Here is a 24475-nt window from a genome sequence, read left to right as displayed (position 1 = left end):
CAGCGCCGCTCTAGCCCGCCGCCGCGCTCTATGGTGCTCCGTGTCGCCTAGGCGACGGCGGCCGGGCAAGATGGCGTCGGCGCTGCGGGCCGGGCGGCGTCTGCGGAGGGCGGTGGAGGGTGACGAGCTGGCGGGGCTGCCCGCCGGGCTGCGGGCCGAGCTGGAGGCCGCACTGGCGTCTGAAGGCGCCCTGGTGCCCTTCAGCCTGCTGCGGAGCCTGCACGCCGCGCTGCGGGAGGCAGGTAGGCCGCGCCGCTCCGGGAGCCACAGGCCGCGACCGGCCAGGCCGCCGGTAACCGACCCTTCCCCGCAGAGTCCCCGCTGTACCTACACGAGCTCCTGGAAGGCAGCGAGATCCACCTGCCCGAGGTGCCGGTCCCGCCGCGGGTAGGTGAGGGCCGGGCAGGGCCGCGGGAGGTGGCGGCTGCCCCGGCCCTACAGCCGCTCTGCCCGTCCCCAGAACCCCGAGCTGGTGGCCCGGCTGGAGCGGATAAAGGCCAAGCTGGCCAACGAGGAGTACCGGCGGATGACCCGCAACATCACCGGCCAGGTGAGCGGCCCCCTGCGTCGCCTGCTGTCAGGGTTCGGTGCTCAAGAGTGGGCGAGAGCAACCTGACATACGGCAGAGGAAACCTGCCCCTTGCAGTGCGTGTGCTATGGAGGGAATGCGGGCAGGGACCTGAGGAGTGCACACTGTAAATGCACAGAGACAACAGATGCAGGGCTGAGGGCAGAGGTAACTGGGATGGTGGAACAGAAGAGATGCTGACGTCTGGGAACAGCTCTGTGTGCCAGAGACCTCCGGTTTTGATCTGGGAGACTGAGCACGTGTGGTGAATGTTTTATTGGGAGCATCCGTGCTGCCTTTTTCTGAACAGTTGCGTTTTCCTCATAGTTTTAAAATGAGATCGTTCATGTCAAGGTAAAAGCTGAAAAAACAAGGTAATACTTGGGCACTCGTTCTTTCTGAGGAAGCACTGAGAACTTTTGGCACAGTGACTGTCTGGACAAGCCAGCGTTCCTTCTCAATGTCATTGAATCAGACCACAAACACAAACCCAGACAAACCCGATGCTGTGGCACTGCTGCTCCCCCACAGCCCAGCAAATCGCAGCTCCCCGAACTTATGAGTCTTAGGGACAGGACAGGGCATTGGTGTTGCTTTTATTATACGGTTAACATTAAAATACAACAGATCACAAGTTGTTTTAATTCCTTCTTTTAGGAGATGAATGGGACATTGGCTGAATTTGGGAGGCAAGGTGAGTGGCTGCCTGTCCTGCTGACGCCTGGCAGCGTGTACCTCCAGGGCAGTCCTGGGGACAACCGCATCGCGAGCTGTTGTCTCAGACAGCCCTTCCCTCTCTGAATATCTCACCAAAGGTTTTAATGCACAACAGTGTTGCTCGAGTCAAGGAGCAGCCTGTTGGTTTTTCTTATAAATATTTCTGGAGGCATAAAGCATTCTGGAGCATCGCTGTAGCCCAGCCGAGGCAGCCGCGGGCAGGCTCCATCAGCGGGATGACAGCTTGTTCCCCACCTGGCTCTCCCGGCCTTACCTAAAGCCTCTCCCCCTTCTCTCCAGTTCGCTCTGTCAAAGCCGTTGTCATCACCATATTCAACTTCTTTGTCACCGTGGCGGCCGCCTTCGCCTGCACGTACCTGGGCAGCCAGTACGTCTTCGCAGAGACCGCAGCGGTGAGTGACCCCTGGCCTCAGAGCGGCAGACGCGCTCCTCAGCGCGGGCAGCAGCTCCAGGCACACACGGGGTCACTTCTCTCTCTTTTTGTGTCCCCAGCGCGTCCTCTCAGCGGTAATCGTGGCCTCAGTTGTTGGCTTGGCCGAGCTGTACGTGATGGTGCGGACCCTCGAAGGGGACCTTGGCAAACTGTGATCGCACGTGTCCTCCTGAACTATGGCCCTTGCGCTGGAGGCTTTCGCCCTCCCCAGGAGTCATTAATTTGGGGCAGGTTTATCTTCTACCATCTGTTTGTACCTGCTGCTGCTACCAGGAAGAGCCCGCTGCTTTCCTCAGGCCTCGTCCTTTGCTTCCCGCTCCTTAACGTTCCTGAAACGAATCATGGATTAAAAATCCTGCAGCTGCGGAACAGAAGAGGGAGTGGCTGTGGACTCTCATCCCCCAGCACAGAGAGACATAGCTGTGCTGTTCCCATTCTCCTGTGAAGCTGCTGTCCGTTTAGCTTGAAAATAAATTATGTTGCGTGTTTGCAACCTTCGTACTGCCTGATGGGAGCCGTCTGTTGACCTGACGCCTAAAAGACACCACAGAGAGCTGAGAATCTTCGTTCTCCCTCTGCATCCCACATCCTGCTCCTGCCCACTCCCTCGCTGCTCCCGCCTGCTCCCGCACTCAGCGTCAGTGTTTTGGGGAGGAGCACGAGGTGCCTGCCGGTGCCATGGGGTGCAGCGGAGCCTCCCACAGGCAGACAAGGCTGCAAGGGGCACGTGGCTCTACATCCCCTGCCAAAGGGTGCCCAGCTTTTGTAGGTGGGGTGGGGACATACAGGGGGCTTCTCGGGTGCCATGGAACAGGTCGACACTCCCACGGTGGCACCACCGGACGCTGTGGACCGGACACCTGCCAGGTGGGCAGCCTGCCAGGGCTGGACACGGTGATTAATGTTCTGATGGCAGCTAAGCCCCTCTGCAAACGCGCTTTAATATCCGATACAGGGGGATCTGCCAGCACCTGCGAACGTGCCTGCGGATTAGGGGCGGCCGCGCCACAATCATCCATGGATACAGCCCCAGATTAAGGTATTTTTTTCCAAAAGATTAGACGGTATTAGGGGGCTGATGGGGAGTTGGGCCCGCCACAGCCACACCGGCATTTAGGATATTGGATGGCATCCTCAGGACCTCTGGGACCAGCAGTAATTCCACACCCTAATGAAATTGTAGTGCTAAGCTGGGGGGGGCCCAGTGCTGGGAGGGTCCCTGGTGGCAGGGGGTTCCCCATCACAGCTACGGCTCGCCCAGGTTGGTGATGGCTGCACTGTAGATGAGGTCAGAGATAGAGCCCAGCGAGGTGGGGAGGCTCCGAGCGGGACTGTGGGCTCCTGGCGGAGGGAGGACAGGGGTCGGGCTCATGGCAGTGCCATCGGGGGGTGTAGCAGGGGGACCCCTCTCCCCGGGTGGTGGCAGCGGCGGTAGCTGTGGTGGCTCTGGTTTGGTGCTGCGGATCCTGCGGGCACGACGGTTCTGGAACCAGACCTGGACCGGGTTGAGGGGACAACGTGAGACACCAGCAGCGGCCCCAGAGGGGCAGCCCTGTGGAAGAGGGGGGGTCCCAGCCCTGGGAGGGGGGTCCCGTCTGCGCTCACCTGGATCTTGGCCTCGGGCAGCTGGGTGAGCTCGGCCAGGCGCTCCCGGGTGGCGATGTCCGGGTAGGGCACGGCGGCGAAGGCCCGCTCCAGCTCCGACAGCTGCCCCCGGCTGAACGTGGTACGCCGCCGCTTCCGCGGCCCCCCCGGGCAGGGGCAGGGACACGGCCCCGGGGCACCGGTCTTCGCCGCCACCCGCCCACCGCCCGGCCCGCCCGCCCCGTCGGGGAAGCGGAGCAGCGGCTGGGGGGCGCGGGAGGTGCCCGGGGCCGCGCTCATCCTGCCCGGTTGCCCCGGCCCCGCCGCCGCCGCCCCGGCTTTTATCCGCCCCGGACTCTCCCCCCCTGCACCGGGCTGGGACCGCCCCGAGCGGGCGGCGCTGCCCCCCCTCTCCAAGCCTTTCCCCGGCTGCTCCCGGGGTCGGTCCCTACTCCACATCCCCCGACAGCCGCGGCTGCCCCGAGGACGGTCCCCCCCAGCGCCCCCGGGGACCAGTCACCCCACCAGCTGCCCGTACTGGTCTCCCCTCCCGCTGCCCTCTGGCACAGCGGGGCCCGGGACCATCCCGGGGCTCAGAGAGGGTTCGGGGGAGGTCCAGTGTCGGTGGGTCCGGGCCCCCCAGCTGGTGCGGGAGCCCGGGGTCCCCAGCGCCCAGGGCCGAGGTTCCACCGCCCGCCCCCCCGCTCCACCTCACCCCCCACCGTGCTGCCGCCGCTCTCCCGCGGGGCCGGCACCGGTCAATGTTTAACCGGAGCGGCGGTACCTGTTGTGCGGGATAGCCGGGGCTGGCTGGCGGTGGATCCTGCCGGGACTGGCCGGGCACTGCGGGCACCCCAGTTGCGGGGTGCTGGGGGGCTAATGGAGCCGGAGGGGGAGCGGGGCTGGGAACCCCGGCCGCGTGCACGATCCAAAACGCTCCCACGGAGCCAGGAGAGACTGTAAGTTGGTGGGGACGTGAGGGGGCGGAGGCCACTCTGTCTTGGAGCAGGCAGGGGCTGCGCAGTGACTGCTGCCAGCTTTTCCCAGCCAGTACAGTGCTGCCTGGGCAGCAGGCGGGGGGCTGGCACCCCAAAAAGGCTGGGGGGAACAGGACAGTCCCTGTGTGGGGACATAGGGGGACATCTAACTCTGTCCTCTGCCAGGCCCCAGGGCACAGCGAGGACAGGAGGACGGCGTGAGCACAGCGCAACTGTGGGCCCCGCTGCCCTGGTCCATGGGGTGCCTGTGGGCAGGTCCCCCAGCCAGGGGGCACCCTGTGCCCCACTGCCCCCTGTTCCACAAAGGAGCCCCAGAGAGGAGCGCGACGGCCCTGTGGTAGGCAGAGAGACACGCTTGAGAGTGGTGCTGAGGTAAGGGGAAGGCTCGGGGATACAGTGGGGACCAGTTTTGCTCCTGCCTGGGGCAGGGGTACAGTGGGACTCCCCATGGTCCCCATACAGTGACACTTCTGTGTCACCATCCCACCCTACACAATTAGGGTCCGGCCACTGACCTGCACAGAGACACAGCGAGGTGACCGGCGTGTTGTGCACAGCCTTGGTGATGGCACCATCCATGTAAGTGTCACCTTCCAACTGGGGTCCAGGAGGGGCTGCGGCTCCCCCTGAGCTGCCACCATCCCCGTGCCCAGGTGAGCGCACCCAGGCACGATGCCACCTTCGGGTTCAACGCTGTGTTCGATGCGGGCACCTCCCAGGAGGCCGTGTTCGAAGGCAGTGGAATGAGGCAACTGGTGGAGCTGGCAATAAATGGGTGAGTCCTGTTGAGACCCCCACAGACCCCAGCCCACCCCACGCTCCCTGCACTGCACCTGTCCAGGCCTCGCTGTTGCGTCTGCACTGCTGGGACTGTGCCAGGAGGTGGCATCCCTGTGCCACCACCTGGGGCCATGCCTGAGGCTCAGCATCTTCCACAGCTTCTCCTGCACCATCTTTGCCTTTGGGCAGACCGGCTCGGGGAAAACCTACACCCTGATGGGACCCTTCACCCAGGTACAATACCACCATACCCCTACCTGACCTGATCCTGCTGGTGGGATGGGCTTTTCTCACCCAGTCCTGGGCACTGTGGGGGTGGGAGGAGGTGGGTGCCAAAGCAGCGTGACCACTCGCCTCCTCGGTGTCTCTGCAGAATGAAACCCGGCCAGCGGCCCCAGGGCTGCTGGGGCTGATGCAGAGATCCTTTGCCTGCCTCCTGGAGCAGAGCCAGAGCCACGGCTCTGACCTGGCTCTAAGTGCCTCCTACCTGGAGATCTACAATGAGCAGGTAAGCACTCACCTGGTCACCCAACCCAGCCCCCCTGGCACTCTGTGCCCTTGCTCCCCTGCCTCTGCTGTACCCACAGGTCCGGGACCTGCTGAGCCCCGGGCCACCGTGTGTCCTGCCCCTGCGGTGGAGCAAAACCCGCGGCTTCTATGTGGAGAACCAATTCAGTGTGGACTTCGAGAGCCTGGAGACCATCACTGAGCTGCTCCTGCAAGGTGCTGAGCCATGGACGCAGGGATGGGGCCATCGAGGGGCATGTTCAGGGGGTGCTGGACCTGGTGTCGGGGTTCTCAGCCCCCCCCCGCAAGATGTGTGGCTGGGACTGGTGGGGCTCCGAAAGCAGCCAAGAGGGGCAGCTCCCTGTCCTGCCGCAGAGCCCAGGCAGGCTGGTGTCTGGCAGGGGTGGGCAGTGGGTGCTGTGCCAGGGCATCCTGCCCCCTTGCAGCTCTTTATCCACCTCCTCGGGCAGGATCTCAGAGGCGACGAACCTCGGCACACGCCCTCAACAGGCACTCAAGCCGCAGCCACGCTCTTCTGACCATCCACGTCCGCAGCCGAGCCGTGAGCACGTGTCCTGCTCCGGGCACATGGGGAGGGCTTGGGGCAACCAGGGGTCTTTGTGCGGGTGCAAACAGCCACAGGGTGAGGGTCACGTCCTCCTCCCCCAAGATATGTTGGTGGGACTGGGGGGAGCAGCAGGGAGCCAGATCCCAGACGCAGGGGTTGGGACGCTGCTGTGGGCCGCGGGAAAGGGGTGAGGAGGGACCAGAGCATCACCCCCCAACACGGGTCCCCCAGCCCAGCGCGCGCCCCAGCAAGCAGGGCACACTGTGCTTTGTGGACCTGGCTGGCAGCGAGCGGGTGAAGGAGACCGGCTCCAGCGGGGAGCTCTCCGTGGAGGCCAACAACATCAACCGCAGCCTCCTGGCGCTGGGTAAGTCAGCGGACCCTCGCTGTGGAAGCACAAGCTGCTGGCCCCCATCAGAACCCTATTGCACCCTCTGCGGCTCATCCTCCGCTAGGGCACTGCATCTCCCTGCTGGCCAAATCCCAAGGGAAGCAGACACACATTCCCTACCGTGACAGCAAGCTCACCCGACTGCTGGCCCGCTCCCTGGGCGGCTCAGGAGTCACCCTGATGGTACGTGCACAGAGGAGGGTGGGCAGGGGTGCATGGAGCTGTGGGGCGCCAGGTTCTCGTCCCACAGAGGGGAAGGCTGGAGGGGTACAGGTGACCCCCGTCTGGCAGCTCACCTCGGCTCTCACTCTCTGGCAGGTTGCCTGCATCTCCCCATCTTCGCGCTGCCTCTCGGAGACACTGAGCACGCTGCACTATGCCAGCCGGGCCCGGAAAGTCACCACCAGACCCATGGCTAACAGGGTACAGCGGGTGGGGCTGCAGGCGAGGTGCTCTGTCCCGCTGCTGCGACCCCCCTGAGCCACCCCCTTGTGCTCCCAGGTGTCCCGGGAAAAGCTGCTGCAAAGCTTGGAGGAAGAAATCCATGCCCTGCAGCTGGAAAACCTCTCCCTGCGCCAGCAGCTGTGCCTGCCCAGGGTGCCAATGAAGAGCATGGAGGTCCTAGGGACCCTGCCGAGGCCAGGGGCATGGCCAGGCTGGGGAGGCAGGTACGGCTCCGCGGGGATGCGTAACTGTCCTCTCAAAGGGCAGCTCCTGGAGGAGGGAGCCCCAGCCTGGCCCAGCCTCTATGGCCTCCTGAGGGACTTCGTGGTGGAGAATGAGCAGCTGAGGTACGGGGGGACACACGTGGGACCCGTGAGCAGAGGCTCAAGGGCTGGTGGGGCAGCCAGAGCCCTGGGCTGGGCAGCACTGCGTCAGCCAATCTCTCCTGGGGGCTCCCCAGGGCTGGGCAGGGCTTGGAGGTTCACTGGAGGCTGCTAATGCCCTGTCCTGCTTCCTCGCTGCTCCCCAGGCAGCCCTGGATGTCCCCAGACCCCAGCAGTGACATCCCAGCTGGCCCACACCACAGAGCCACCCACAGCTCCTGTGACAGCCAGCCTCCGCTCCAGAGTGCCCACATGCCCCGTGTACCCCCCAGCCACCCCACAAGGCTCCGACAGCCCGACGTGACACCCGCCTCTGGCACCCGGCTGCCGGCGAGCATGGGGGGCCCTGGACTCCATGGGCATCCTCATGTGGGGCTGTGCCCGTGGCAGGGTGAGGATGCACAACCCGCCCCCCCGCTGCCTCCCGCCAGCCACCCCAGCTGTCCCCAGTGCTACCCCGGGCTGGCTGATGCCATCGTGTCCCAGGTATGGCTCCAGGGGTCTCTTCTGATGGGGGTGGCACAGTGTGGCACAGCAGCCTGACCACCCTGCTGAACCCCCAGACGCTGCCAGGGCCCTCCCTACCACAGCCAGTCCCCCCTGAGCGGAGCACCAGTGTCCTGCCACCTGGCCAGGAGGACGTGGGTCTGCTTGGGTCCCATCAGCTCCCCGGGCTCCCCCAGACGCAGCAGGGGAAGCGGTGAGAGCCAGGGCCTGAGGCCACCCCCCTAGGCATCAGCTGTGGCTCAGGAAGCCCCTGGGGTTACAGGGTGTCAGGGGACAGGGGGGTTGATTCATGTGTCCTCACAGCAGGAGCCGGGGCAAGAGCAGGAGCTCGTCTCAGCAGCACCAGCTTCCCCAGGAGCTGCTGGGCCCTGCGCAGTGTCCGAGCCCCGAGGGAAGGGTCATCCCTTCGGCACCACCGTGGCCAGGGTTTTCAGAGCCAAGAGGTGAGCAGGGCAGTGGGGGGAGGCCTCAGATGGGGTCCTTCAGAGATGGGCACCCATCCCCAAGCCAGCTGCTTGTGCATGGGGCTGTGGACCTGATCCCGGGAGATCTGATCCCGCTGGCTCCTGGCTGGCAGCTGCCAGCACTGTCCCTCTCCTCCAGTGGGAAGAGGCACTGGACTGGCTGGCCGAGCATATCTGAGCAGCCGTGCCATGGCCGGGGCCAGCAGCGGGGACCTGGCACAGCCCACGCACAGTTCTTACACCTGAGGGGACAAACACAGCCCTTGGGGACACAGGGAGCTCAGACTACAAGGACTGCACAGACCATGGGATGGATGAACGGACAGACAGATGGCTCTCCAGCCTGCACAGCGCTCACGGTTTATTTCTGGCTAGCTAGGAGCTGTGCTGCTGGCCGCTGCGGCGGGGGCTGCTCAGGTGCTCTCCTCCCCAGGCTATGGGCAGTCCAGCCAGTACTGGGCGATGGAGCGGGGGTAGCGAGGCTGCACCAGGTCCACACGCTTGGTGCGCAGATTGACGCGGTAATACTTGTCTGGGAGGAAGGGGAGACGGCTGTCAGGGCTGTGGGGCGCTGCCAGCCCTCGCTGCCAGCCCTGGGCACCTTCCCACCGCGTCCTCAGCTCAGGGATGTTGCAGAGCAAGAGGAAACCTCCCCCTGCCCCGGCAGCCCTGGTTCTGCATCTCACCCAGATCCTGCCGCCCCAGACTCACCTCCTGCGAAGAAGTAGACGCTCTGGAGGGTCTCGCACTTGGAGCCCGACAGCCAGTCGCTTTCGACACCCGCGGAGTCGGAGTCATTTTCCAGCCAGCCCCAGAAACCCAAATTCAGTGACCGGTGGTTCTTGTACCTCTTGCGCTGGCGGCGAGACTTCCTCCTGCGGGGCTGGTGTGTGGCCACGTAGATCCTGCCGGCCATGGCGGCATCCAGCCGACTGGGCACCCCCTGCCAGTCCCGGCTGATGTACCGCGGGCTGCTGGCCCCGGCTGGCAAAGAGACAGAGGGTGAGTCAAAGGGGCAGCGAGGTGTTGGGGTGATCCCAGCCCCACAGGCAGCTCCCCGGACCCACTCCGAGACCCACGGGGACACTCCAAAGGATCCCAGCATGGATGGAAATGTGTGACAGGGACACGGACCAAGCAGAGCCGGGAGTAGCCCCTCATTCCACCCTTGGCTGGGATCAGCCCTGTGCTGCTGAGCCCCCTTCTCTCCAGCTTTCATTTCTCTTGCTCAGGGCTGGGGTTTTGCTCTGGCATCTCCGCTGGGAATAAACCATCCCCAACAGTGACGCTGTGGTGCGAGATGGCTGGTGATGAGATGGGTAGTGCGTGCAGAGGATGGGATTTAGGATGCTGTGAGAGATGCAGCTGTGGCCTGGGGGATTCCTGTCACAGCGGCTCATCCAGCCTGCCTGCACCCCCGGCACCGCTCCCTCTCCTCGGGTGCCTGTGTTCCTTGTACCCGGTCAGTGCAAGATGTATTGGCACCATCTCAGCCCTTACTTATCCTGCCACCAAAGAGGATATGGAAGACGTCCTCCCAGCTGTCGCGGTTCATGAAGGCATAGTGGTTGAACACGGTGGAGGGGGAGGACTTCTCGCAGTCGGCCTGCGTCGGCTGCTGGGCAAAGTCGTAGGACCAGTAGTACTTGTCTGGGAGAGGATGGATGCACAGGGCATTAGCAGGGGACACACACTTGAGGAGTAGCAGTATGGAATCACAGAATCATTTTGGTTGGAAGAGACCCTCAAGATCATAGAGTCCAACCATTAACCCAACACTGGCACTAAACTATGTCCCTAAGAACCTCATCTCCATGTCTGTTCAACCCCTCCAGGGATGGTGACTCCAGCAATGCCCTGGGCAGCCTGTTCCAATGCCCCACAGCCCTTGGGGGAAGAAATTGTTCCCAATATCCAACCTAAACCTCCCCTGGTGCAACTTGAGGCTGTTTCTTCTCATCCTATTGTTTGTTACTCAGGAGAAGAGAACAACCCCCTCCATGCTCCAGGCTCCTTTCAGGCAGTTCAGAGATCAGAAGGTCTCCCCTCAGCTCCTGTTCTCCAGCTGAACCCCCCAGGTCCCTCAGCCGCTCCCATCACCCTTGTGCTCCAGCCCCTTCCCCAGCTCCGTTCCCTTCTCTCAACTCGCTCCAGCACCTCAAGGGCTTTCTTGTCTTGAGGGGCCAAAAACTGAACCCAGAATTTGAGGTGTGGCCTCCCCAGTGCCCTGTATAGGGGAGCAGCAGCCAGAGGGGTGTCTTGCCCATGGCCACTGGTACCGGGCTCTTCCCAGGAACAGGGGGCTGCACCCCTTACCCTTGAAGAAATAGACCCTCTCGTTGCCATGGTAGCTGTGCGCAGGGAGAGCGAAGGCAGCGTCGATGCTGTTTGGGATGCCCTCAAAGCCGTCGGAGATGTTGCGGGGGTACCCGGGGTCCAGGGCTCCATCGTCAAAGCGCCAGTACTGGCTGCCCTGGGGGGGTGTCAGGCAGAGTGGGGTCAGGGGGCTGGGTGCAGCATCCCCCAGGTGAGGGTCTGCCCAGGGGAGCAAGTGGAGGCTGAGAAGCCCCGTGGTGAGGTTGTGGCTGCCTGGGGCCCCAGACAGGCACAGGAATTTGGGGATATCTGGCAGCCACTGTGTGTGTTTGCACATGGAGGTGTCAGGGTAGGGACAGGGTAGGTTGGGGGCTGTGCCAACTGCCCCAGGAGCACCCCCAGCCCTGCAGCCGGGCTCCTGCCTACCTTGAACAGGTAAGTCTTGCCCTGGCAGTTGATGCGTGTGAAGGCTGCATTGATGGGGCCCTCGATGCCCCAGACGTCGCTGATGAGCTTGGGGTAGCCGGGCCGCACGCTGGTCTCATCCAACTCATAGAAGTACTTCCCTGGGGGGAGAGGGGATGTGGGAGCGGCAGCATGGCCACCAGCATGGGGTGACAGCACAACAGCATGTCCCATGTGCCTCAGAAAGGTCCCCGAGGTACCTCGGAAAGCGTAAAGGGAGCCGTTCTTCAGGTCGGTGAAGGCATTGAATGGTTTCCCACTGCACAGCTCCTCTGGCTCCTCCTCGGGGTCCCGCTCCCCGAGCCCATCTGCCGTGGTGCTGGGCACCTCCTCCATGGGCGTCTCCGTCAGCGTCTCCTCGGGGCCCGGCTCGCTCTCTGGCGTGGGCTGCACCGGCAGTGGGGTTGTGGGCAGCTCTGTGGGGGCTGCCTTGGTGCTCGGCTCTGTGCCGAGGTCGACGGTGAGGTTGTAGTCAAGGTAGTCGTCCTCCGGCAAGGCGAACACATCTCCCCGGGTCACTGTTGGAGGGAGCAGGTTGGTCGCCACCAGCCCTGGGGGTCTCCCATAGGGTCTGGGTGCGGGAGACATTTGCTCCCAGGAAATACGGATTTGCACAGACCCCTGGGGGCCCACACTGTGGGCAGCAGTGAGCCGCCTGCCAAAAACCCCCAGTGCCACAGCATCCCCAGCACCAAATTCTGTCGCTGACCTCCCTCTGCTGATATTGCGGGTGCAGAGCTGACCCAGCACAGACCCTCTGAGCCCCCACGATGTTGGGCACCCAAAGCCACCCCAGCAGCCCCTGCTCGGCAGGGGAGCGGCTGCGGGGCCGGTACCTTTGGCTTTGCAGGCGGTAGAGTAGTCGCTGCAGCAGCTCTGGTAGTACACACAGAGGGTGTCGCACTGGCACTTGCGCCGCGCATCGAAGCCATCATCACAGTGGCCCTCACAGGAGTCTGCAAGATCGGATGGTCAGTGCAGGAGGAGGAACACGGGGTGGTCAGCAGGACCTGTGCCTCCTCCCCAGCCGAGCCCCAGGGGTGAAAGCCAACGAGGGCATGTTCCTTTTGGGGGGACCCCACCTCTCCACGGGTACCCTCGGGGCCGCAGTAGCACCTCTCAGTGCTCCTGCTGGGACGGGAGCCACAGGCCAGGTTGTGCCAGGGTCCCAGCTCCATGCTGGTGCTCCAGCTGTAGCACAGCCAGTGATTTGGAAGTGTAGCCAATATGGCCAGCAGCCATGGCCACCACCTGGTCCCCTCCTCACCCTGCCCGGGCCTCCCAGCCCTTCCACCAGCCCAGGAGCCACACTCGCTCTGTCTCCACACTGGCACAGGGTTGGTGGCTCCAGCTCACCTTCGGCAGCACGGGCAGCAGCGAGCAGGGCCAGCGCGAGCACTGCGAAGAGCAGCTTCATCCTGGACAGCCGGGAGCGCAGCCCTCCTGTGACTGCTGCAGACAGGGCTGCCGCATCCACTGTTTGCTCAGCCTGCCCTGGGGGGAGAGAACAAACAGGCCAAGGTCAGAACAGAGAGGAAAGGGGCAGAGACTCTCTCCCATGAGCAGCCCATGCCGAGCCGGGTGTGTTTCGGGAGGGACAGGGCTCCCCACACATACAGGCAGCTCTGAGAGCCATTGGCTGTGTCTTTACTGCCAGGGTGGGGGGGACAGAGCAGGCAAAGCCAGGAACCAGTTTTGAGGTCCTGTCACACTTATTTCACAGCAAAGTCACAATATTGAAGCTCCCAGCCTCCGTCTCAAGTGGAGGCTGTTTCTCAGTGTGGTCCCAGCAGGACAAAACCCTAAGGAGAGCAGAAAAGGGAGCAGCGCTCAGAGGGCAAAGGGAAAAGCTCTGGGCTTATGCTTGCCCAAAATGTCACCTTTTTGGAGGACTTGCTCTCGGGATTTTGGCTGTCTCAATGCCAGCAAGGCTGGGAGCGGAGCTGAGGAGCCCCAAGGCTCAGACCAGGGATGGGGCAGGTGCCACGTCTGAGCACGGGGACCAAGGGACAGGGGTGAGTGTCCAGGAGGGAGCGCAGGAGCCCTCTACACTTTCACTGCAGTCGGCAAACAGAAGTCTGTGTATTTTGTTCTTGTCGTTCCCATCATTCTGTTTCCGACCAATCTTTTTGGTTACTAATTAATGTTGACTCAGCTCTTTCGACAGCCCCTGATAACTCTGGGATGTTTATTTAGTCAGGGGCAAGGAGCAAACGCACATGAGGCTATAGAGATAGCACCTCTGGCTGCCTCTGCTGCTGTGGCACTGGTGGGGCAGGAGGTTCGTAGGGTCTGTCCGGGCTCTGTGGGGTCTATCCCAGCCCCAGGGCCGGAGCGGTGCAGCTCTGGGCTTTAACAGAATCAAAGAATCATAGAGTAGTTTGGGTTGGAAGGGACCTTCCAAGTTCCAACTGCCCTCCCATGGGCAGGGACATCTTCGCCCAGCTCAGGTTGCTCAGAGCCCCCTCCAGACTGGCCTGGGATGTCTCCAGGGATGGGGCATCCACCGCCTCTCTGGGAAACCTGGGCAGTGTTTTAATAAGCGATAAGAGATTTGGGGAGAGAAGAAAACCAAGCAGGGTTCCCGCTTCTCCAGGGGCCTCACCTCTGCCAGCTCAGACACAGGCAGTTCCCGGCTGCTCCCACCTGTGCTGCAAAGAGCTTTGATTTGGTGTTGAGAACAGCATTGAAGGCATTTCCACTCAGAAAGCCCTGGTGAGCCCAGGGGACAGCCGCCAGACATGGGCTGTCGGGGCAGGACTTCTCCTGCAGCCTCATCACCCCCTCCTTGTCCCCTGGCCTCAGCTGTGGCAGGGCTGGTGGTGTCCCTGGGTGCACTAAAGCTTCACCCCATCCCTGTGGAATGGGGGGAACAAGTGCCCTCAGAGGGCTCGGGCAGGGGCAGAGAGGGGCTGGGCAGTGTCTGAGCTGCTTTTGCTGATCGGCTGAGACAAAGCTCCCTCCTGCTGCTCCAGGCTCCTGATCGCCAGCAAACAGAGCGGCCAAGGCTTGGCCAGCTCGTCCCTGGCTGCCCTGCTCAAAGCACAGCCGGAGAGCCCGGGAGGGGGCTGGTTGGGGTAACGGGGTCCTGGGAAGCCCCTGCAGCTGAGGGGAGCACAGGGGATGGGGCTGAGAACCCCTGGTACCCCAAGAGCCCAGGCTGCCAGGGCTGGAGATCCCTCTCAAAATGCGAAACAAAATTAGAGCAAAGCAGAACTACAGCAAAGCAGAACCAAAGCAAAGCTCAGCTTTCTGGGCTTGTCAGGACAAGCCTAAGAGAACAGTATGAATTCTGCCAGCCACAAAGAGCAGCCTCCTCTGAGGCAGCCAACCCTCTGCTGTGCTGCATCACGACAGCTCGTTGTTACCCCCAGTTAATGATAATTTATCAGGAAAATCCTTACTGGTTCTGTGCTGAGCTCCTCCTGCAGCACTGGGCCACTCGGGTCGCCTTGTTTGCCGTCCTTTGTTGCGACTTGTTATCCCTTTCCTCTGTCTGTCCCTCCGTAGTGGATTCAGAGAGGATTAAAACCGACTCTGTGGCATCAAAACATCAACTTGAATTTAAGTCTTAGTCTGAGCTGGCAACAACCTGGCTTAGGAGCCAAGGATTTAAGTTGCTCCTCCCAACAGAGGCAAGAAGTATCCAAAGCTTTTCTGCCCTGAGCACATCCGGCCTGGAAAAACAAAAGAAAAAAGGAAAATAAAAGGCGCCCGGGCTGCCTCTGCTCTTTCTTTTATCATGCAAATCCCGAGCCCACCCAGAAGAGCTGCTCTGAATTTCCATCGTGCAAAGGGAGCTATTTACCCCCTGCACTGATATCAAATCAGTTCAAAATGCAGTGGCAAGGCAGCCACAACCACACTGTGCCCATGGCCAGGGCCACTGCTGTGCCTGACTCTATTTCTACCCTGTGCCCCCATCGCTGCTCACAGAGAGTCCAGTGATACCTGCTGCAAAAGCAGCTTGGGGGTCCCTGCTGTTGCAGAGGTGACCACGGCAGCTCGGGCAAAGGGGGACATAAGCCGTGGGGACAACGGGACATGAGCTGTGGGGACAGCGGGACAAACCGCAGCTCAGGCTGGGGGCTGTGGAAGGAGGGGTGTGGGGTCTGGCAGAGCATCTGCAGCGAGGAGGGGGATGCTGCTGCCCGGACATGAGCCCCTCCTTGGCGAGGCGGCGCCTGCGCGGGTGACATCAGCCCCTGCGGACCTGAGATGCTGAGCCTGGCTCTAGGAAGGCAGCTCCTGCCACGGCTTGCAGCTCCGCATCCCGGCAGGGCAGGGAGGGGATAGGGTGCTGGCAGCCCAGCCCTGCAGCTGGACCACGGGCCAGCTCTGTGTCCCCTCCAGCACATCCTCTCCAGTCACCTCGTGGCTTCCCAGGAACCTGGTGGCCCAGCCCGGGTGCTCCCAGCGGGCGGGTGACCGAGGATGCTGCGCTAGGAGCTGCTGATGGTGCTCACCCTGCTCTTCTCCCTCTATAAGCTCTGCCGGTTCTTCTCCATGGCGGGTGCGGAGCGTCTGGCCGTGCCCGAGTGTGTGAGCCAGGCGGGGAGCTGGGCCGGTGGGGGCAGCTCCTGGGAGCACCGGGAGGTCTCCCCCGGTGTGAACAGCGATGTGCGGGCAGCCCTGGACCGCATCCTGCCCGCCCTGCACCGCGCCATTGCCCACGCCAAGCAGGCGGCCGGCCCCGCGGAGCTGAGAAAGGCCATCGCCGAGGTCTTCCAGCTGGTGGAGGAAGCCTGGGGGATGCCCACGCTGGGGAGGGACGTGGCCAAGGTGGTGTGCGACATGATCCGGCTGGAGGGGGGACTGGACCTGCTGCTGAACCTGCTGTACACGGCGGAGCTGGAGACCAAGTGCCAAGCGGGGAAACTCTTGGAGCAGATCCTGGTGGCAGAAAACAGGTGAGTGTGCAGAGCCGCCCCCCGGCACCGGGCACAGCCCTCCCCACCGCAGGCCTGAGCACGGCAGGGATTTCCTCACCCATCCCACCCCCACCCCCCCCAGATTTCCCTGCTCTGGGTGCTCCTGGTGCATCAAACCCTCTTGGTTCTGCAGGGTGTCCCCCCACACCTGCCACCTCTACAAGGGGGTCCCCAGCTTGCTGATCACCCCCAGCAATGGCACAACCTGCCCCCGCCACCGTGGCTGGTGGGAGGAGGACCAGCCCCAGCTCATGGGATGCTGGTGAGGACTGGGGTGTCCCCATGAGCCACCTTCAGCCTAGGGCCACCCAGGTGTGCTCAAATACCCTTTGTGGTTGAGCTGGGTCCATTTGCCTGGCCCAGAGCATCTGATCCCTAGGACGAGACACGACACCCCCTTAGCCATAACCACAACAGGAGGAGGATGAAGCCGGTTCCCAGAGAATTTCAGCTGCTGACCAGGGCTGGAGTGAGGCCACAAGGAGGGGGCTGGTCAGTCGGTGGCCCATGGAGCCCTCCCAGCTTGTGGCCCCTAGTTCAGAGGCTGGAGATGCAGGTGCTGCGCCCCAGGACAGGTGAGAGGCGTTGGTCTGGCTCTGTGTGTGTGTCTGAGGGTGAATGTGCACACGTGGCACCCAGCACATCCTCATGTGCAGCACCTCACCCTTCGCACACCGTGAACATGCGCTGCACGCACTGATAGGCAAAAAAAAGCAACAGATAAATCAGGAAAGTCCATTAGAGCAGAATTAATCCCAGGAAACATTGCTGGCACAGTCTTTTTCCAGCACTTAGCTTCCTGGTGAGGGAAAGCAGCTGCTGGAGTCACTGTCTCTGCTTCAGGAGCAGTTCTTGGGCCAGGGTCTTGTATCAGCCATGGGTCCCCAGCTCCTTGTTCTCCTCCATCAACCTCCAGCAATGTCTGGGAGGTCCAAACCTCTGGCTTAGAGACCTCTCCCAGCATCTGAGCTCAGTCAGACCAGTCCTGGCTCCATCCCACATCCACCGGGAGTCAGGGACCCGGTGGAGCTGCGTTTGTCATCCAGCCCCGTGGCCGAGCCCGGGCTCAGAGCCAGTCGCAGCCTGAGAGCTTTTTTTCCAGAGCTCTGCACAGTGTTTGCTGCCAAATCCACCCCAAGGTCAGCGTGGGCCATGTGGGCCACAGGCTTCCCAGAAATGTTTTTCCCGTGTGCCAGCACGGAGAGGCTGCCGTGCCCTCACCCCGCACCGCGTTGGTGCCTCGGGAGCGGAGCAGATCCACCGCGGCACCAAACGGGTCATTTCTAAGGCCAGAGATGGAGCTGTCCCTTCGTCCCGGGCAGGTTTATGGCAAGGCAGGGGGGAGTCCATTGTTTCCCCCTTCCTTGCTCTACACTTTTAGGACCCAGCCCCATGCAGGCATCGCTTCAAGACTGTCCTCATGGCATGGGGCACAAAGCATGTCATGGCCAAGTGGCAGCTGGTGGCCCCGGGCCCTTCCTGTCCTCTTCTAGGAGAGCCCAGGATTGCAGAAATTAACAGGTTTTCTCCAAGCTGCCATCTTGGGACAGGCAGATCCCCATCTCTTGCATGGCCCCATGGCCAGTTCCACATGGTAGGTGTGAAACCTGTCTTGGGCTTGGCACCTAGCTGGAGAGCAGCCAGGGGACAGCTCTGCTTAGGGACAAACGAGTTTTCAGCCCTGAACACAAAGCAGCTCATACACACCCAGTAAAGCTGACAAAGCTGATCAACTTCTACCCTGGCGCTGGCCTACCCTGCATTGTTAATTGCTACATATCTTACCTTGAGCACAAGCCTCTGGTATGGTGGCCCTGGGCTATGCACCACTTGTTCTGTCCCATCACAAGCTCTTCCATCAGACCCACACAGGTTCTTCCTACACCAGCCTGTTACCTCTCGCCACCCATGTCCCACAGGGAAACATCTGGCTGTCATGGGCAAATGCCACCGGAGGACAGGGGAGTTCTCACACCAGTCACTGCTCTCACTCCCTTCATGGCCATCTGCCCCTCACCATCCTGTGCCTCCTCTCCCTGCAGGGATCGCATCGCTCGCATCGGTCTGGGAGTGATTCTGAACTTAGCCAAGGAGCGAGACGTTCCCCAGCTGGCACAGAGCGTCTCCGGTATCCTGGAGCACATGTTCAAACACACCGAGGAGACCTGTTTCGAGCTCATCTCTGACGGAGGCCTGGATGCCATACTGTACTGGTGCCGCTGGACGGACCCCGTTGTGCTGCGGCACTGCGCCATGGCCTTGGCCAACTGCGCCATGTACGGCGGGCAGGCCAACCAGCGCCTGATGATCGAGAAGAGGACGGCAGAGTGGCTTTTCCCACTGGTGTTTTCCAGGGATGATGAACTGATCCGCCTGCACGCGTGCCTGGCCATCACGGTGCTGGCCACCAACAAGGAGATCGAGAAGGAGGTGGAGCGCTCGGGGACGCTGGCTCTGGTGGAGCCGTTCATCGCCTCGCTGGACCCGGAGCAGTTCGCCTGCGAGATGCTGGGCAGCAGTGACAACAGGCAGGGCAGGACGGCGGACGATCTGCAGCGGCTGGTGGCCTTGCTGGACAGCTCGCGGCTGGAAGCGCAGTGCATCGCCGCCTTCTACCTCTGCATGGAGGCTGCCATCAAAACCAGGCAGAAGAAAGCAAAGGTAAAGGGTAGGTTGACCTGCAGGAAGCAGGTGTGAAAGGGCAGGGGTGCCACAACCGCTTCTTGGTGTCCTTTGCTCCCCTCTGAGCTCACCGAGGACCCTGTTTTTTGGCTGATGGGAAAGGAAAGTGACGTCTCCCTGCTTTTCATCCCCAGATTTTCAGTGAGATTGGGGCTACGCAGAGCCTGAAGAGGGTAGTGTGCTACTCCACCAGCAGCACCACTTCCTCCCTGGCCAAAAAGGTGCTGCGCATGATAGGGGAGGAGGTTCCTCGGCGCATCCTGCCCACGGTTCCCAACTGGAAACCCTGTGAGGTGCAGACGTGGCTGCAGCAGATCGGATTCAACAAATACTGCCAGAGCTTCCTGGTAGGGCTGTGTGCTGGGGGAGGGACACCTGAATGGGCCCTTTCGCCCCATCTTGCAGCAGAGGTGTAAGCATCTCACCCAACAGCTTTTCCTGGGACCTTTCCAGCCTGGGTTTCTCTTGGCAGGACCACCAGGTGGATGGGGACATTCTCCTGAGGCTGACTGAGGAGGAGCTGCAGGAGGATTTGGGGATGGACTCCAGCATCACTCGGAAGAGGTAGGACCACCACCAGGGAACGCCGGCCTCTCCCATGGTCATCACCACAGTGGCAGAGCCAGGAAGGAGATCTGTGCCTTCCTTCTCTTGCAAAGGCAAGAACAGAGATCCTGAAAACACAACACCTGGACTACCAGGGCTTTTCCAGTGCCAAATGCAGTCCCAGAGGGATTCCTGCGATGGGGCCAACGCACCAGAGAGGTGTGGGGTGGCAAGAGACCACCTATGGCACAGGGGACCTGGGATCCTGCAAGTTACCCAGGAAGATGGGAACTTACCCGAGATTCTCCTTGCTCAGTTGAGCTCCTCATACCTCCGTGTCCTGAGGACCAACACTCCCACAGTCACACTGTTTGTCTCTTTTTCTTTACCTCAGTCTTCACCACGACATGTAGCTTCATCCTCTCCTGTGCAGATAAAAAATGTGGTACCAAATGTCTCCAAGTCCTGCCTGGTCCAGCAGCCTCCCCTCCCCGCTCCACACTCTCATTTCTTTCTGCCAGGTTTTTCCGGGAGCTGACAGAGCTGAAGACCTTCGCAAACTATTCCACCTGTGACCGCAGCAACCTGGCCGACTGGCTGGGCGGCATCGACCCCAAGTTCCGCCAGTACACGTACAACCTGTTGACGTGCGGCATCAACCGCAACTTCTTGCACCGGGTGACGGAGCAGCAGCTGCAGGAGGACTGTCACATCAACACGGGCTTCCACCGCGTCCGCATCCTCACTGCTGCACGGGGTGCGGGTCCTGCTGCCGCTTGCTGTGCCAGAGCAGGAGGGTGGGGACAAGTATTGAGGGTTGTTTGGCATGAGCTGTTGGGTATTTTTAACTTGTGGTTGCTGTTTGTTCTGCCTAGAAACGCTTCACTCCCCTATAACGCTGCAAACTGCCTCGGATGGGACTGATGTATTTATCAGCTACCGGAGGAGCACCGGGTCACAGCTGGCCAGGTGAGTCCTGCAGGCAACAACGCGGTGCTGGGCTGCAGCCCAGAGCGAAGGCCGGTGATCATACAATCATAGAATGGTTTGGGTTGGAAGGAACATTCCAAACCCATCCAGTGCCACCCCTGCCATGAGCAGGGACATCTTCACCAGCTCAGGTTGCTCAGAGCCCCGTCCAGCCTGGCCTGGGATGCCTGCAGGGATGGCTCATCCACCACCTCTCTGAACAACCTGGGCCAGGCTCTCACCACCCTCAGTGTAAAAAACAAGTTGTGGGAAGAGCGTGGAGCCAGGAGAGCTGCAGCAGGGAGGAAGGAGAGGCTGCCAAAAGCTGTGGTGCAAATGGGGACAGCATGTGCCATAAGCTGTGCGGTGGACAGGCTAATTCCCAGTCCTGTCACTGCCACCCTGTCCCTCTTTGACACTGACTTACCCTTTTCCACGCTGTCCTCTCTGGGGGCCTCTTCACTGCTCCTCTGTCTCATCACATCTTGGCCAACACAGTGGGAAAGCGCACAAAACCCGGGCGCTGGCATTAGCTCTCCTCATGGTGCTGTCCCCTCTTGCCACCAGCCTGCTGAAGGTCCACCTGCAGCTGCACGGCTTCAGCGTGTTCATTGACGTAGAGAAGCTGGAGGCAGGGAAGTTTGAGGACAAGCTGATCCAGAGCGTCATGAGCGCCCGCAATTTTGTGCTGGTCCTTTCACCCAACGCGCTGGATAAATGCATGGGAGACCCCGAGTGCAAGGACTGGGTGCACAAGGTAGGAGATGCCATCACATGGGAACTTGGTGGATGCTGGAGCAGAAAAGGGCTGGTGATGGGCTGACATGGGCCACGCGTTGAGCGCGTGCGTGTTCCCACAGGAGATTGTGACAGCCTTGGACTCTGGAAAGAACATTGTACCTGTTACAGACCATTTTGAGTGGCCTGACCCAGAAACCCTTCCTGAAGACATGAGGGCTGTCCTGAAATTTAATGGTATCAAGTAAGTAACAGGAACCTGTGCCACGTGGTTCCTTGGTACCTGGAGAGAACGGCTTACATAAGCAGTAGCAAAGAACACAAGGCAATTGGGAGAAACAGATGAGGGAGACAGAACGGGACAAAGGGGAGGTGAGTCACTTCGAGCATTCCTGAACACAAAGTGAACAAAGGTCCCACCATAACTCTTCGATTTTGTTCTTGGGGCTCCTCTGGATAAGGGATCCCCCACTCAGTCACTGCTCAGATGACATCGGTCCTTGTGCCCATCCATCCAGGCAGGAGGGGTGCTGGAGGGTTTCACAACTCACCCGGGGTCCGCTCACCTCACTGCCATCCCAACCCTCTCGTAGTCCTCCAGCCCAGCAGGGCACGGGGAAGGGACTTTCCCAAGACATCCAGCGTTCCACCATTGTCCATGGGGAAAAGGCTGCTGGAGAGCTGGTCTGGGGAGAGGCGTCTCTGGCTCCCGACCCAAACACGCCGAGCTGTCTTGAGGCATCTTGTGCAATGGAAAAATTAACTCAAATTTTCCTTTCAAATGCAGATGGTCCCACGAGTACCAGGAGGCCACAATCGACAAAATCATTCGCTTTCTCCAGGGCCGTTCCTCGCGGGACTCCTCGGCTGGGTCGGAGAATGGCCTGGACTGTTTGCCCTCCCTGGGGCAGACCTAGGACCAGCACAGTGGCCTCATCCCCTCCAGAGACCTCCCAGGTGACCCCTTTTTTATGCAGGTCCAAATTTCTCCCTCTAGATTTTTTCCCCATCTTAGTACCCTGGCTTGAGACGAGGTCTGTGGCTCATCAGCCTCCCCTTCACCCTCCAAATACAAACCCCTGACGCTAAAAGGCCGGTACTCACTTGTACGGTGCCTGGTGAGCCAAGCCAGGGTGGACTCTGGGATGGACGAGTTGTCTTCCAGGGGCTGATACTGTCCAGACCCCGCAAAGGGCTGCAGCTTCCCCCAGAAGCGTGTCTGAAGAGGAGGGATCTTCCGAGGACCAAAAACTGGGGAATTGGTGAGGGCACATGGCAAGAGGAGATGTGAGATGGAAGAACAGTGGAGAGGGAACGGTCCGTAAGCATCGTGTGGCCTCTGCTGGGTGCCGTGGGAACGTCATTGTGGTCAGGAGCTGAGAGCAGGAAAGGGCAAATAAAAGCTAAGCCATACCAAAATCCCCGTGTTTGGGAAAGATAACACAGCGAGGCCTTCTGAACTGCTCAGCAGCAGCTTTCCCTTTCCCAGTAATGTCCCTTTATCACATGAGCTCACTCACTCCTCAAGCACCTTTCACCTCCTAATGCTGCAAAACCACTTTGTGCTCTTAACTCTGGCTATGGAAGTTTGGGTTTACATCATGTGAAGGTTCAGCAGGGTCTTTGCAAAAAGTACTTTTAAAAACAAGCCCCTTTCCTCCATCTGATGTCCCAGATTCACTGGATTGTGACTCTGGAAAACATATATCCATGCACATCCAGAGATGCCGATTGTACTGTACTTGTAGTTATTTACACTGGTTGTACTTTATTCTGTTGGTGGTGCTCCACAGCAAATCTCCCGTGGTTTGCCCCTTCACACAGCATCTCTTTGCTGACGAGCACCCACCCCTGGCTGAGCTCCTCAGAGTTGTTCCTACTCTCTGCTAGATGTACCAACCAGCATTTGTTTCTTTCTACCAACCTCTTCTCAACACCCACCAGGTCTTTTTGCAGCTACTCACCTTGAAACATCAGGAAAGAGCGAGGTCGATGCGAAGGGCAGGTGGAGGCTGGTAGGTGTGAGGAACCATGGGCAGCCTGACCCAGCTCCCCGAATTCTGCACTCCCAGCCCTGTCCTACTGCTCACACCTGGTCAGAAGCTCACCAGGCTTCTCAACAACACCCTGTTTTGTAATTAGGACCAGAAATCACAGCTCCTACCTGAGCTTGTCTTCTTTTTTTTCCAACACAAAGTGAATAATGCAGCAAGACGTCCTTGTTCAGACACGCACAGGTAAGGAGAGCGAGCTGTGCCCAGGACACACCAGCCTGCCCTGACGCTGCACAAGCAGCAAGTTCCTCTGCCTGTCCCTGCTCAAGAAATCAACTCTTTCAGGAGGTAATGAGGGGTCTCAGACACCTTGTCCTCCTCCTGGCTCCCCGCAAAGCCTCGCTGCTTGCTTTGACTGTCAGGAACACAAACATGTTTCCTTTTGGCTCAGATCCATGAACATTTCAGGGAAAAAAAAAAGTTTAATTTTTGTGCTTAAGCACAGCTTTATGGATAGTTCTTATCAGCTCACAGTTAATAGCATCTCTATTCTCCAGTGAAAATTTAATGGCTGTATCTGCCCAGCATTCATCAGAAATAAAATCTATCTAATCTGCAGATTAAATAGGAGGGAGCCAGCAGATGAGCCCAAAGGTGAATCTGTGGAAGGATAAAAGGCACTTGCGAGCTGTTTCAAGGAAAGGCTTGAGTACTTGATGAAATGTCAAGGCCTCCATGGCTGCCGAGTCCCACACAAACAGTCCTGAGGATTATTCTCTCTACAATAATACACAGTAAGGTTATTGTTTCCCAGGAGCTCTCTAGCAATTAACCTGCTCACCCACCATTCAACGTAGGGATTTAGTTCTTCTCAACAGCTGAGGCATCTCACCTGCAACGAGATCCCATCTCACACTCCAGCCGCCCAGACTGTGCCTCTTCCTGTTTTTCCATCATTATCTTCGCCTTAATGAACTTGCCCTGCTCCTGACAAAACATCCCACACCCGCCCCTTCCCATCAGTCTCAAGGAAATGAATCCTGTTATCATCCTTCCTTTTGCCTTTGCTATGTCATATCAGAAATGTTTCAAGTTGTTCTCCCAGACATGATTAATAAATTGGGTTTATACTCTTAAATCCCCAATTCTTTTCTGTCTGTATCACACACTTCTCCCCCTGCAGCCTCCTCGCACTGGCTCTTGCGCAGAACCAACATTCTCCAGCACCATCCTCACACTGGGCTTTGCATGGACTGGTGTAGCTCCCTGCATCCCACAGTCACAACGCGTGGATCATGTATTTGCTTCACGGTTGTAGTTCTTGGAGAACAGCCTAGAAAAACATAATGGCTCCTACTGAATTTCTCCTCTGCAAGCGCACTGACACAAACAGGCATACAGGGCCATGACATGGGTCTCCCTTCACTGCACAAAGCTGAGCAGCTGCTGGCCCTGGTGTCCACGGAGTC

The 24475-nt window shown here is 60.1% G+C and overlaps 5 protein-coding genes across 18 annotated transcripts; 3 read left to right on the top strand and 2 right to left on the bottom strand.

The window, feature by feature from the left end:
• The first annotated feature begins 16 nt into the window (after positions 1–16).
• TMEM199 (transmembrane protein 199) lies at positions 17–2237 on the top strand. The gene is made up of 6 exons (XM_065036998.1): positions 17–242; positions 314–387; positions 461–550; positions 1226–1262; positions 1586–1698; positions 1799–2237. Exons 1-6 carry the CDS (start codon positions 71–73, stop codon positions 1892–1894), a joined length of 582 nt encoding a protein of 193 aa, XP_064893070.1. The 5' UTR covers positions 17–70; the 3' UTR covers positions 1895–2237.
• Positions 1148–3782, bottom strand: SEBOX (SEBOX homeobox). Its single transcript, XM_013366827.3, has 2 exons — positions 3345–3782; positions 1148–3234 (listed from the first exon to the last, which is right to left on the bottom strand). The coding sequence occupies exons 1-2, from the start codon at positions 3780–3782 to the stop codon at positions 2986–2988; spliced, it is 687 nt and encodes a 228-aa protein (XP_013222281.2). The 3' UTR covers positions 1148–2985.
• On the top strand, positions 2468–9652 carry KIF12 (kinesin family member 12). Of its 9 annotated transcripts, XM_065036962.1 has the most exons (17): positions 2468–2606; positions 2695–2778; positions 4487–4693; positions 4822–4900; positions 4975–5096; positions 5260–5335; positions 5475–5609; positions 5689–5824; positions 6079–6170; positions 6408–6543; positions 6632–6750; positions 6886–6990; positions 7069–7358; positions 7541–7880; positions 7958–8094; positions 8205–8344; positions 8505–8702. In XM_065036962.1, the coding sequence occupies exons 1-17, from the start codon at positions 2545–2547 to the stop codon at positions 8609–8611; spliced, it is 2367 nt and encodes a 788-aa protein (XP_064893034.1). In that variant the 5' UTR covers positions 2468–2544; the 3' UTR covers positions 8612–8702. The 9 variants fall into 9 exon arrangements, 7 of the variants coding, with proteins under 7 accessions (XP_064893034.1, XP_064893031.1, XP_064893032.1 ...); XM_065036959.1 differs by having other exon boundaries at positions 6079–6543; positions 8208–8344; positions 8479–9652; XM_065036960.1 differs by lacking the exon at positions 8505–8702 and adding an exon at positions 9056–9652 and having other exon boundaries at positions 6079–6543.
• On the bottom strand, positions 8701–15732 carry VTN (vitronectin). Of its 2 annotated transcripts, none has more exons than XM_065036988.1 (10): positions 15613–15732; positions 14551–14823; positions 12503–12640; positions 11983–12102; positions 11347–11664; positions 11108–11247; positions 10682–10838; positions 9866–10015; positions 9077–9349; positions 8701–8897 (listed from the first exon to the last, which is right to left on the bottom strand). In XM_065036988.1, exons 3-10 carry the CDS (start codon positions 12561–12563, stop codon positions 8800–8802), a joined length of 1317 nt encoding a protein of 438 aa, XP_064893060.1. In that variant the 5' UTR covers positions 12564–12640; positions 14551–14823; positions 15613–15732; the 3' UTR covers positions 8701–8799. The 2 variants fall into 2 exon arrangements, with proteins under 2 accessions (XP_064893060.1, XP_064893059.1); XM_065036987.1 differs by lacking the exon at positions 15613–15732 and adding an exon at positions 15098–15272.
• Positions 15333–24144, top strand: SARM1 (sterile alpha and TIR motif containing 1). Of its 5 annotated transcripts, none has more exons than XM_065036968.1 (10): positions 15333–16056; positions 18120–18738; positions 18894–19106; positions 19232–19323; positions 19827–20062; positions 20181–20274; positions 20842–21031; positions 21135–21256; positions 21855–21969; positions 23626–24144. In XM_065036968.1, the coding sequence occupies exons 1-10, from the start codon at positions 15602–15604 to the stop codon at positions 23632–23634; spliced, it is 2145 nt and encodes a 714-aa protein (XP_064893040.1). In that variant the 5' UTR covers positions 15333–15601; the 3' UTR covers positions 23635–24144. The 5 variants fall into 5 exon arrangements, with proteins under 5 accessions (XP_064893040.1, XP_064893036.1, XP_064893039.1 ...); XM_065036964.1 differs by having other exon boundaries at positions 22178–24144; XM_065036967.1 differs by having other exon boundaries at positions 15334–16056; positions 21800–21969.
• The last annotated feature ends 331 nt before the right edge of the window (positions 24145–24475 follow it).

This window comes from Columba livia, chromosome 20 (genome assembly GCF_036013475.1).
Source record: "Columba livia isolate bColLiv1 breed racing homer chromosome 20, bColLiv1.pat.W.v2, whole genome shotgun sequence".
Taxonomy (NCBI): domain Eukaryota; kingdom Metazoa; phylum Chordata; class Aves; order Columbiformes; family Columbidae; genus Columba; species Columba livia.
The sequence above is the reverse complement of the archived record's forward strand: the minus strand, read 5'-3'. Positions and strand labels throughout refer to the sequence as shown.

Coding starts and splice junctions, on each gene's coding strand:
- TMEM199 (XM_065036998.1), top strand. CDS start 71: ATGGCGTCGGCGCTGCGGGCCGGGCGGCGTCTGCGGAGGGCGGTGGAG. Junction 243..313: donor CGCCGCGCTGCGGGAGGCAG/GTAGGCCGCGCC, acceptor CCTTCCCCGCAG/AGTCCCCGCTGTACCTACAC. Junction 388..460: donor AGGTGCCGGTCCCGCCGCGG/GTAGGTGAGGGC, acceptor GCCCGTCCCCAG/AACCCCGAGCTGGTGGCCCG.
- SEBOX (XM_013366827.3), bottom strand. CDS start 3,782: ATGTGGAGTAGGGACCGACCCCGGGAGCAGCCGGGGAAAGGCTTGGAG. Junction 3,235..3,344: donor TGCCCGAGGCCAAGATCCAG/GTGAGCGCAGAC, acceptor AACCCGGTCCAG/GTCTGGTTCCAGAACCGTCG.
- SARM1 (XM_065036964.1), top strand. CDS start 15,602: ATGGTGCTCACCCTGCTCTTCTCCCTCTATAAGCTCTGCCGGTTCTTC. Junction 19,107..19,231: donor AATACTGCCAGAGCTTCCTG/GTAGGGCTGTGT, acceptor TTCTCTTGGCAG/GACCACCAGGTGGATGGGGA. Junction 20,063..20,180: donor CATCCTCACTGCTGCACGGG/GTGCGGGTCCTG, acceptor TGTTCTGCCTAG/AAACGCTTCACTCCCCTATA.
- KIF12 (XM_065036955.1), top strand. CDS start 2,545: ATGGAACAGGTCGACACTCCCACGGTGGCACCACCGGACGCTGTGGAC. Junction 4,694..4,821: donor CGCTTGAGAGTGGTGCTGAG/GTAAGGGGAAGG, acceptor CTACACAATTAG/GGTCCGGCCACTGACCTGCA. Junction 5,610..5,688: donor TGGAGATCTACAATGAGCAG/GTAAGCACTCAC, acceptor CTGTACCCACAG/GTCCGGGACCTGCTGAGCCC.
- VTN (XM_065036988.1), bottom strand. CDS start 12,563: ATGAAGCTGCTCTTCGCAGTGCTCGCGCTGGCCCTGCTCGCTGCTGCC. Junction 11,248..11,346: donor CTCCCTTTACGCTTTCCGAG/GTACCTCGGGGA, acceptor CTCTCCCCCCAG/GGAAGTACTTCTATGAGTTG. Junction 10,839..11,107: donor GCAAGACTTACCTGTTCAAG/GTAGGCAGGAGC, acceptor ACACCCCCCCAG/GGCAGCCAGTACTGGCGCTT.